We start from the raw sequence: 12,500 nt of genomic DNA, 5'->3' as shown, positions 1-12,500 counted from the left end.
TTTAAGTTTGCAAGGTATAAAAATGGATGTACAAAATTAATGAATGTCAAATTTTCAGTGGCAACGCAGCACTGGCCTGGGCCAGTGACTCGTACGTATTGTGTTATGAGCCGTAACATACACACCACTCACCTAGTCATAAAAATACATATAAACAAAATAAATAAATAAATAAAAATCGCAAAAGTGGATGTGGATTCCTAATAGAATTTCCATTTTAGTTTGGAACTAAGAATGAAGATCCTATTAAATAATCTGAAATTCTCACAACATTTTTTAAATTCTTTTTTGATTTTTACAGTTCAGGATTACAGGATTTGTTCCAAATTAGGAAAAAAATTCCAATAGGGTTCCTCTTTTTAACTAAAGACACTGGGAGATACTCCTAACCCTACCTCATTCATGTGTGCTTATACAGTCATTAGGTGTAGTGTACCGTTATTGGAGCAGACTCACCCAGTAAAGGACGTCAGTCCAGCCCTCCATCGTGATGCACTGAAACACAGTCAGCATGGCAAATGCAAAGTTATCAAAATTCGTGATTCCATCATTTGGGCCCTCCCATCCCATCATGCACTGTGTTATGTTGGCCGGGGTGCAATGTCGTCCATGGGCAGAGTTTGGGGCGCAGGGGGCCGGCTTCAATTCAGATATAGGACCTGAAAGAAAACAGGATTCTGTCAGTTGATCTGGAGCCAATGACTAGAACAAGGAAGGAACAAATACTCCTAAAATCCTGACCTTTGTGTCCATCTTTGAAGAAAAAACAGGTTCTGTGCATCTTGCCCATGAAGAGCTCGAGGCCAATGATGGCATAAATGATGATGACGAACAGAACGAGCAGAGCGATGTGCAGGAGGGGAACCATGGCTTTAATGATGGAGTTCAGCACCACCTGTAAACCTGCAAGCACACAGGAAAGGAATCTGAAAAATACAGTAGATAATCACTTTTCTCATGGATGGTTTTCTTTGTTTTGTGAGTGAAGCATTTATATTCTAACTGTTTATACTCGGAATATTATCGATAATAAAATGATAATGTGCAGTCAGCTAATCATGATCCCATTGTGAAGCCAAAACAGCTGAAAAAAGAAGGTCAATTACAGTATACAGTTTAAAAGTCATTATACTTAGGTGATGAAAAAATATTTGACAATCAGAAAGAAAATGGTTTTGCCAACACAACAATAAAATCTGTGCCTACACATGCTGATAAGAATGGCTTAATAGAGTTTTGACTTCTGGATTTCTGGGTTGTGATTACTGATTCTCGAATCGTTTCAGATCCTCCTACAGGAAGGAAATTTATTTAAATTCGTGTTCTCTCAGTTTCTCGGTCCTGACTCATGGACGACTTACTCAACAGTCATCAGATGAGCGTGCGTGTGTGTGTGTGTGTGTGTACTCACTAGGTACTCCAGATACGAGTCTCAGAGGTCTCAACACTCTAAAGGCTCGCAGGGCTTTTACATCAAACCCTGCAGCCTTGCCTCCCATTGAAGTCCCACCATCCCCTTTAGTGGCCTGCTCTAATATTGCACTGAAGAGCCTGAAAGAGAGATAGAAAGAGGACGTTATTGACTCATTATCATTTTACATTTCAGGTTAAAACATATTTTAACTAAGCAGTCTTGACTTTTCCCTGAATGCAGCAAATGCAAATCATGGGAAAAAATGCTTTTAAACATAGTTTTTTTTTTTTGTTTTTGTAATTTACAATTCATTTCTTTTTAAAGTTAACACTATTTTGAAACACTACCATGTAACATTTACATACCATACCTACCAATACCATGCACATTTAAATTATATTTGAAAATAACATAATAAAATAAAATATTCTAGCCTCTTTAGCAATTAGTTATACTAATTATTTAATACAAATAAAATAAAATAAAGACTAATGAATAAATTATATATTTTAGCCTCTTTAGATAAGTCTTTTTAGAGAAAGTTCATTTTTATTTTTTATAATTTGTTTTTATTTTATATATTTAGAATTGAATAAATCATTCTATCTTTCATGAACATAATTTCATATTTAAAACATTACATTCCATAACACTTCTGGTTACACTTTATTTTAAGCTGTCCTTGTTACAGTTGTTATTATTTTAAGTACTGATTAATATTAATTAACTACATGTACTTACTATATGGTTAGGGATAGGATTAGGGCACATGTTCCTATGTCTCAGGGGTTACTGCAGGTTACACCGGGAGCTTGTACTCACCCAACCACCACGATGATGAAATCCAACAAGTTCCAGCCGTTCCGCAGGTACGCATTAGGGTGACACAGCAGCCCGTACGCAATAACTTTCAGAAATGCTTCCACTGTAAAAATGATCAGAAAGAGATACTCCACCCGTTCCTAGACAGACAAAACAGAGACAAAGAGGATATTAGTTCTCTAATTGCATCAGCTCTAATATCTTTAAGCATAAAGCTGCTCGAAGCTCTGAACCAACATCAGAAAATGTACTGAGCCATTTGTCTGGATGACATTTTATTACAGATCAGGCCTATCAGAAAAGAACAGATACCACACACACAAACACACAGAATGTCGGTGCACCAGAGACACCGCGTTCGAGTGGATTATAGAGCAGAAATGCTGCGTCTGTAAATGCCAGATGAATTTCAAAGTCTTTGCTGACTGTCTCACAACTTTCCTGTGAGGATCACAACACAGACATTCATCTCCACACGACGAAAAGGGATATCAGACCTGATTTGTTTTAACTAGCTGTCAATTGATTTAAAAAATGGAATAAAATAATTGCATGATTAATCAAATTGACTGCATATCAGTAGTTGCTGAAAAAAATCCTCAAACGAAAACATTCAAATACATTAAAATATATGATATTCTTGTGGCAGATTAAATCACTAAATAGACAAAGTAGCTATAATAATATAAAAATAAGATTAATAATATAAGAGACTATAATAACTGATATCTTCTTTCCATAAGTCAATGTATCACATTGAATGTGTTTTTATTCTTGATAAATGCCTTTAAAGAGACAACAGTTTATAAATGTTTATAAATGACATTCTGACCATTACACATTCAATGGGAAACCAAAAAAAAGTCAAATTTTCAGCAGGTAAGATACAGTCCTAGAGACTGTATCTTAAGATTAAAGATTAAAATAGTTGATTTACACAAAAGGGAGACCATTAACTTGGAAATTACCATAATATCACACTGTAGCTGAGGGTTTTATTACACATACAAAAAATTCTGTTGCCAATTTCCTTTTTGGAGAGGATATTGAAATGAACACTGTGATAAGCCTTATTTTTAAGTAACTAGTCAATTTAGTACTTTAATGCATGTAGATGGTACAGAATTCACTGCAGAACTGCACTCAAAATAAAAACGGCATAATTCAGATGAGGAAAAATCATGCGTCTTAAACAATGGTACATTAATCCAAATTTTGTTTAAATTTGAATTACGTTAGTCACTACAATTCTAGCACAAAGCAACACATTCATAAGCAAATGTAGCTAGTTAAGGACTGTGTCTGGTCCAATAAATGTGTTACTATGTACAAATTTCACAATTGACATTAACAAATAGATTTTAAAAATATATAATTAATTGTGACAAATACATATAATTTTAAATATAACATATGTGGTTCTAATATAATAAATAACAATTACTTATAGATAATTTTAAACTATTTTTGTGTTCAGCAGAAAAAGCAGCAGCGTATGAATCTGAAACAACATGAGGGTGAGTAAATAATATTCTTTTGGGGGTGAATTACTCATTAAACAGGTGTTTTGTTTATGTGGAACCACATTATAAATCAACTGCTTTAAAAACAGGGTTAAATGATGCTGTTATCACCTACTTTACTTTAGACTAAACTCTGAGATCTGGAATCAATCAGAGGCTCTTAAATTAATTAAGCTCAATTACTGACAAGAGACCTCGGTCATCAGTGCAATCAACACCACAGCAATCCACTATACAAACACACAGATACGCACACATACACACACACACACACACACACACACACACACACACACACACACACACACAGAACAGCTAACAATTACATTGAAAAATATGAATCTATTGTATTAGATTTAATTATGGATTCATTTTGATGTCCTGTCCTCATATTCCCTCAGTGTTTTACAATGTGATTGGATAAGACATTAAAAAACAACACTGGCAGTCTAACATACAGTCCTGCTTGACTTCACCTCTTTTCTTCTGATTTGCTGCGTGTGTGGATGTAGGAGGTCAGAGGTCGTGGGAGTTGCTCTGAGACGGTTTAGTCCCCTGAGAGTCATTTGGGTTTACAGAGCAAAATAAGGGCTTCAGCTTTGCTCACTGAGAGAGACGGAAATATTCCCATGGCTCGGTCTGTCAACAGTCACTTACGCAATACATTAGCTGCAGGGATCGTCAACCTGTTCTCAAATAGTGCATGGGTCTTCGCAACCCAAGTTTAGGCCCTTGAGTTTTGGGTCACCAGCCCAGATCCATTCAAAAAACAAAACCTGAAACCTGCCACAATCCTCTTATTTCCTGCACATCTTTGGCAAAATGGTTCTGTAGAAGAAAATGAAGAGGAATAAGGCTTGTCTCTAACTAAAGACTTGCTTGTGCACTCATGAGAAATCTTTTATCTTTTAAAATAAAGTGAAAACTATTAAAACATCCTGTAACTTTCAGAATTCAAAACTTTCCAGTACATCTCAGACCAAAGAAACCATTTATGTAGCTAAGCTACAGAAAACAACTCAAACCTTTCCAAAATCAATGAGGAAATCAATTGCTTATCTCACATGCAAAAAGAACTGTACATAAATCATGAAAAATAAAATTATGGGTGCTTTTTAGAGTGTAAAAATTGATTAGCATTATGTGGACCTCAGGGCAAAAAAATTAAATTACATTTAAAAAAAAAAAATTATATTAGACCCATTTTAAACAAAGTATCACTTACTGCAGGGGTCTGGTATTCTCTGCAAAACTTTTCTCAGCACGAGCTGCCTTATATTTGCTAAACACATCTGTATCAGTTCATCAGGGGACAATAACACGCATATCATATCATAATAGTTCCATATCTAATCTTTGTATGGTATATCTGTGAGGACAATGAAGATAAAGAGTTGGGTGCGTGTTTGAGTTTATGTGATGGTGTGCTTTATATTACTTATACATCATAATTATGAGTTTACGCTGCATATCCTTCAGCAAGACTGACCGGTTGCTCTCTGAAAGACGAAGAGAGAGCGAGAGAGACAGAGACGGTGTGAGTGAGAGAGCGATTTACAGGGCTACTCATGCCCATAATTGCAGCAATAGCACATTTAAAAAGGTCAATTTAAGCCTGGAGTAGCGTAAGATATCTGTGTGAGTGAGAATGTATTATTAAGACTCTTAGAAGGCGAGACGTGTTCGTTTTCCTTTGAACCAGCTGGCACAGAGACAGACACACACGCACACACACACACACTCAGAGGCATCTGGCGCAGTGCATCCCTGCGCTCTCTGATCCAAAACCCGCTGACTCTCTCAGTCCTGTCTTGGACACACACACACACATAATGTAATGACTGACCAAATACATACAACTTCAAACTAATTTAAAGAAAATTTTACAAAAATCATTCTTTATACTTGCCATTTCCAAACCTGTAGCCTATGTTGTTATTTTTCAGTGGAACACAAAAGATGATTTCTTTTTTTTTTGCATTTTATTTTTAAAGTTTTATGCCTTTATTTCGATATGACAGTAGGTGGACAGGAAGTGAAATGTGAGAAAGAGAGGGGGATGGCATCTGGGAAAGTACTCGAACTCAGGATGCCTGAAGTGTCTGAAGTGTCCGTGTACTGCCCACAAGGTTTTTGGTGCTGACAAAAGGATGATTTTGGGTGAATCTTTAAGCAGTGTTTGTTTTGTTTTTTTGCCCTGTACAACAACGACCATGTTTAACGGTGTCATGAATCCCTTGACCTTTTGACATTTAAGAGGTCATTGTGCTATAAAAACATTCTGCAAGTTTCAGAAATCAAAATTTTCTCATTAGTCTAGAAACAGCTTATATTAAGCCCAATCTGCCAAAACGACAGGTTGTGGAATGTGCCACTTTATGATGTAATAGTGTGGCTAAACACCGCCTCTGCAGAAGAAGATCAACGCCTGCTTCTACATCGCTGCCTGTTTAGCCCCGCCCACCGATTCACACACATAGTGTAAATTATGAGGGTGGCAAATGTAGATCTACGTAGAAACCAAATGATAAACTTTATTTGATGAACTTTATTTTTAATAAAGTTCCAGACCGCGTCAGTAGGAACTTTGTCCATTTTTTTTACTTCATTTTACCACTTGTTAACAAACAAGGCACAATTTGACACAGGATTTTCAGAAAGACTGAAACTAAAAGACGATGCTGTGCCGACTATATTGGATCCGACAGTAATGAAATTGTGTGCCCCTGAGAAACTTTCACGATCTCGATGGAAGACAAAAGTTTTGAGAGCGAACGCAAAGCAACTGTAATATAAAGATTTCTCCGATCCATTTTTTTTCCATCACCCTGTCTCTATAGTACGGTGGCCGAGAAGTGCAAAACAAATCACAATTCGACCCGGGTTCGATCCCGCCTTTTGCCGAACTTTTTTTTCCTCTCTTTTCAAATCTCGTATTAGCAATGGATTCTATTTACACTAAGTGAAAATAGTGTAAATAGCATATTGCTAAAAATACAGCTAAGTGCAAATACCTATTTACATTATGTTAAAATAGCAGGATTATTTGTCATTGTGTTTTCTGACTTGTTATAATGTTTTCTGAATTGTTGTTGTGCTTTCTGAATTGTTATTTTGTTTTTTATACTTGCATTTGCATTTGTAATTTGTTATTTTGTTTTCAGAATTGTGATTTGTTTAGCACTTCTCGGCCACCGTACTATAGGGAATTCGTAGACCTGCATTCACATTCAGAACCAAAACCGATACGCTGACGAGTACCATCAAGTTTGACGTCATTAGTTTTTTGTGTGTTGCACCAGTTTGAATATGTGTACTTTTATTTTGTTTTTTTGGGTAGCACTTTATTTTACAGTCCTGTTCCACATGTACATGCTATGTACTTATTATACAATTACAATAACTGGGTAATAACTAAGTACTACCTACCCCTAAATCTAACTTTAACCCAGGTAGTTACCTTGTACTACCAGTACTTTCTTGGGTAAGTACACTGTAAGTACATGTACTGAAAAAAGAGTGTAACCTTTTTTGTCCTTTTTGGAGCTTGTAAGCAGTGAGCACTATGAAATGTTGTTGTATAGACAAAAAAAGTACAAAGATTATTCAAACATCTCATTTATGTACTACTAATAAAAACAGCATATGGGTCATTAAATACTGACAATATTAATTTTTGGGTATTCCTTTAACTCTCATCTCATCTGCATTCAGAGACAGCAATAATGTCGTTTAACACAGTTTCAACCCACCGCTTTCTTTTTCCACTCTCAAAAGTGAGAAACAATGATAAAGAACAACAAAATAGACGAGAGAAGACATGAAAAGAAGGAAGGAAGGAGCAGAGAGGCAAAAATGAGGAGTAAATGAGAGGAGGAGTGGAGAGATGGAAGGATGAAGACAGGAGAGGTGAGCTGTGCGTCTCTCTGGATGACAGTCACGATAATTCAATTTTCTGTGATGGGTGCACAAACGGGGCCACGAGGCAATCAAATTACAGCGAGCCGCTCGAGGGACAGAACCTCCCGATCTCTGTGACCTTACTTTTATGCCCAGTCTGTCTGTAACCAAGGTAACAGGATTTGCGGTCAGCTGATGCCATGTCAGACACCCCACCACCACTTACAAGTCATTTCTGACGGACAAATGATGTCACAAGGCAACACACTGTTCCTTAGGTACACAACGGTCTATACAAACATTTTTTGTGTGTGTGTGTGTTTTCGGCTTATGTTCCCATGTGGCCGAAGAACCTGCGAGAAACGACATAACGAATTAGAGATTTTAGTTGAAGTCCCGAGTTTAAATATTGACTGTACGTACAAAGCTGATTTCTAGTCGTGTCCTATTTTGGAAGGCCAAACAAAGTAGTTTCACACAGCGGGCTAGCGTGAGTGGAGGCCGGCGGGCCTGAGTGAGCGGCACACTTCAAAGAGAAAGGAAAAATTTAAATAGCATCATATGACCCCTTTAAATACCGCTCTCAGGAGCCGTACACGTTGCAAAACCCACAGCATGCAGCTGTCAGTTTCCAAGACAACCAGAGCCCATCTTGGTCTCCATGGAGACAGCTGGTGAGCAGCAGCATGGCTGCGACGGGACGCAGCGGCCTGCTGTGAATCCTGCGTATGCGTGGAAGCACGCTTCGCTATGATGGGAAGTTACACGGCCCACATGCGTGCTCAATACACCTTTAGTCAACACACAAGGATGCTTTCTGCCTTTATGGTCATAATATGGCAGATCTGTTGCATTTTATTCTTTTGACTCAAAGTTACTATCATGCAGCTTCTGTAGTAAAATGACTAAAATAGGTGAATATCCCCTTATTCACTATTGTGATATGTACTAAATCGCACTTTCTAAATAATTAAACAATTTTATAATTAGGTATTGTTAAATTATTAAATACTTTAAATACTTTAAAAAATTAATTATTTTTAAATAAATTATATTTGTACTATTTTACTAATTATATTTGATTAAGAATTATTATAATTTTTTTATTATACTTCATATAATTGTTATAACCTGCATCTCTTAAATAATTAAACTATTAAATATGTTTTCATTATCAAATTATACAATAATTATAATTTTTTATTTTTCACTTTTTTATTAATTATATTTTATGCACTATATTTTGACTATTTAAACAACATTATTGATTAACAATGGTTGTAATTATATTTGGTATTTATATTATAATTTCTATAATTTTATTCTCATAACCTGCACTTCCTAAACAATTAAACAATAAATTATTATTATTAAATGATTTATTACAAATATTTAATTAATATTGTTATTTAATATTATATGATATAAAAACATATATACACACACACATATATATATATATACACACACACACACACACACACACACACACACACACACACATTTTTAGTCAGTTTATTATTAATAATAAATTTGAATTAGTATAATTTTAAGTTTCAATTTTTGTTTGGCTGAGGTGTAAACAACAACTTGAAAACTCAGATAAAGTCTCTGCCAAATGTTTGTGACGGTAATGCGCAAATGGTAGGCAGCAATCCTACTAAGAACTGTGGCTCTTTACCAACGTTTTTTTTTTTCATGTAAGACTACTGGTCGAACTTCATGAGCCAAGCTACCTTTTTATAATGTGCCTCCCCCACTTTTCAAATGTTCCCATGTTCCTGGATTAAACCCAAAAAACCTAGACAAAATAACCAAATGAAATCTGTGCTAAAACCAGATATGAAGGGAGTTCTGGCAGTGTCGTAATTTCTCCAGAAATAACATCACTGGGTTTATTCATCATCGCACTGCACCGACACCAGCAGCCCAGAGCGTGTGTATGTGTGTGTGTTTGAGAGAGGAATTATTTATGGTGCAGTGCTCAAACACTATCTGAAATGACTGCCAAATTCCACCCACTCTCCTACACTAATATAATAATAATAATCGACATGGGGCGGGATCATATTTTCTCTGAGTGTGTATATTTAAGGAAGGGCCCCGATGGGTCTATTACTCTCATGACGATACATCTCATTGGCCAAAAGGGATCACTGCGCAAAGTTCGACCAATCGGAGGTGAGCAACTGTGAAAAGAGGAGGCTCTGTTCCGCTGCATTTTTCACACCACTTTCTAAAATTAACCACATACTCATCTGTATACCCTCCCTTTTCTCTCTCTCTTTGTCTCTTTCCATCTGTCTCAGCAGGTACCAAAAATATTCTGTCCCATAGGAACAGAATTATCTGCAGCTTCGAGTTCTTAAGCACGAGTGTGTGTATGTCTGTATGCTGGGTGGCCGTTTTATCAGTCTCAGGTAGAATCAGAAGCACACACACACCTTTTCAGCTTCACACTAAACCATTTTTCTTGAGCAAACATGATGTACAATTTGAACATGAAATTGAAATTGATTTCCTTTTATGTCAGTTAATCTTAAACAGGAGGGTCTTTTTGGTAGGTAACTGGGCCTGGGTATATATTTACTTCATTTTCACAATTCCACAATTTTAAACATAAAAAGTGAATTTTTATATCTTCATAGGACAATATAACTTGTGCTTTCTTGTGCTTAATTCATGCTGAATGGTTGCAATAGTGGTCCTATGGTGTATATTAGGTGTACAGACCCATTTGAATGTCCTAACCCACACTTTTTAAACATTTTAAATAATTAAAATGATCAAAATTCAATTTTCAACAAATATTATTTATTTTTATAAATATTATATAAATAATATAAAATAAATTGCATTAATTTTATTTCTATTACTTTAGAAATTACAAACTTGAACCTGCTGTGAAATCAGCATGGGGAAATCTTTTCACTCTCACAAAAAAAATGTAGATTGCTTGGATTGAAATGACAGGATCCTGACACAAATGACAGGATTTCTCAGATGAAAAATTGCTGAACGACGGTAAATGTGACTGTGCCTTAATAGTGATTCTTGCCTGTCTTGCAAGTTCCACTAATGTATGGAATCACCAATAAATAAAGGGTTTTACTGTTGATTTTGTAAGTTTAGGTAATTGCATTGACCGTTACGGAAGACAGCGTATCGCCGCTCCTGTTCATGAGAAACTGAACACGGCGTGACAGTAAAGGATGTTGCTGCCAGCAGGAGAGGAGACCGGGTATGAAAACAGCATCAAGGATGGACGAGGCAGCGCCGCTTTTCTGAATGGAAGAAAATCTTGTTAGTCTTTTAATTGACAGTGGAGGTTGGGTGGGTGGAGTGTAACGTACTGTTTTGCTGCTGGGTCAAGTAAAAAAGCGATAAAGACAATCCCAACGATCCCAAGATTAAAGTGGTACATGCTTGTTACCTCCATACAGTAATGTGTGACTTAGTAATAGAAAAGGAGATTTCCTGGCTTATGAAATAGTAAAGAACTTGCATCATATATACATTAGGAGAGATAAATGGATAAGTTGCATGGAGCGTCTCTCTTTCTTGCCTTTTCCTTCTGTCTTTTTCTCTCTATCCATCTGTCGGACAGCTTCTCTACGGCATGATTAAAGCAATATGACTCACTCTGCCGTTCCAGTGACTCACAGACAGAGAAGTAAGGGGGGTTTAAAGGAAGCCGTAAACTGTTGGGACTAAAGCCACCAGCTCTATTACATGCCTAGACTCATAGAGATCCGATACTCACACGCATACAGACATACACCCGTGAGCACACAGATGCTTGTGCACATGTTTGCGGTCATAAATCACACACGCAGACATGTACAGAATCATTGGTTTCAGCAGTATATCCACTACTGGATTTAAAGCTTTAGGCTGTCAGGTGTCTGCCGGCCGGGTCTCCATCCCAGAGGACCCCAGCTCCCCCCTTCTCTGCTTTGATGACCAGGGGTCTCTGCAGAAGACTTATCGATCAACAGAAGCCAAGTTCGCAAACACACAACCTGCAATAGGATATAGTCAAACACCTGCAGTGCAAAAATAGTATTATATTTTAAGAAAGGGTCATGTGTACTATTTTAGTCTATTAATTATACTGTTACTTTCTAGCATTATTACAATATCTCTACAATATCACTAATTATTTTTGCATTGTTATTTTCATGACAATTAAGATCATCAAATCATAATGTATTAGACATTTTACTTACATTTTACTACTTTTTACTGTACTTTTGAGTGTTTTACTGTTTATAGACAGACAGCAGAATGGAGTTAAGGATGTCTACTACGAAGTATATGTATGCAATGAATATAACGTTAAACATTCAATATTAACGCCTGTATAGCTGGTGTGTGCGAGCTGACAAACAAAGCACGCTGAGTGGATTGAGCGCGCAGCGGCGCAGATACGCGAGCTTGTCGAGTGAATATACCTTTCTCACACACACACACACACACACACACACATATATATATATATATATATATATATATATATATATATGTATACACACACATATATATATATATATATATATATATATATATATATAGACATATACGTATATGTATGTATTTTTTAACAGGTTTAAAAAAAACAGCAACAGTAAAACCCTCAAAATTACAAAAAAGTAGTAAAATGTAAGTAAAATGTCTTAAACACAATCTTTTTAGTTTTATAAAACATTAATTTTATTTTAAATATGTATATAAAGTTTTGCCCACTCTACAGCAATCTCACAAGAATGAGATTTTTTTTTTTTTTTTTAGCCATAATGACATTAAAATCAACATGAAATAGGCTTTTTTTTTTTTTTTTT

General features: G+C 36.0%; 1 protein-coding gene across 1 annotated transcript in view; it reads right to left on the bottom strand.

The window, feature by feature from the left end:
- The window catches only part of LOC107694143 (voltage-dependent L-type calcium channel subunit alpha-1C-like), a 132,931-nt gene that overhangs the window by 40,614 nt on the left and 79,817 nt on the right, over positions 1 to 12,500 (bottom strand). Inside the window, 4 exon segments of the mRNA XM_016493748.1 lie at positions 457 to 659; positions 742 to 903; positions 1,412 to 1,551; positions 2,237 to 2,376. Coding sequence (XP_016349234.1) covers positions 457 to 659; positions 742 to 903; positions 1,412 to 1,551; positions 2,237 to 2,376 — 645 coding nt within the window.

This window comes from Sinocyclocheilus anshuiensis, unplaced genomic scaffold (assembly GCF_001515605.1).
Source record: "Sinocyclocheilus anshuiensis isolate Anshui unplaced genomic scaffold, SAMN03320099.WGS_v1.1 scaffold1003, whole genome shotgun sequence".
NCBI classification, from domain to species: Eukaryota; Metazoa; Chordata; class Actinopteri; order Cypriniformes; family Cyprinidae; genus Sinocyclocheilus; species Sinocyclocheilus anshuiensis.
The sequence above is the reverse complement of the archived record's forward strand: the minus strand, read 5'-3'. Positions and strand labels throughout refer to the sequence as shown.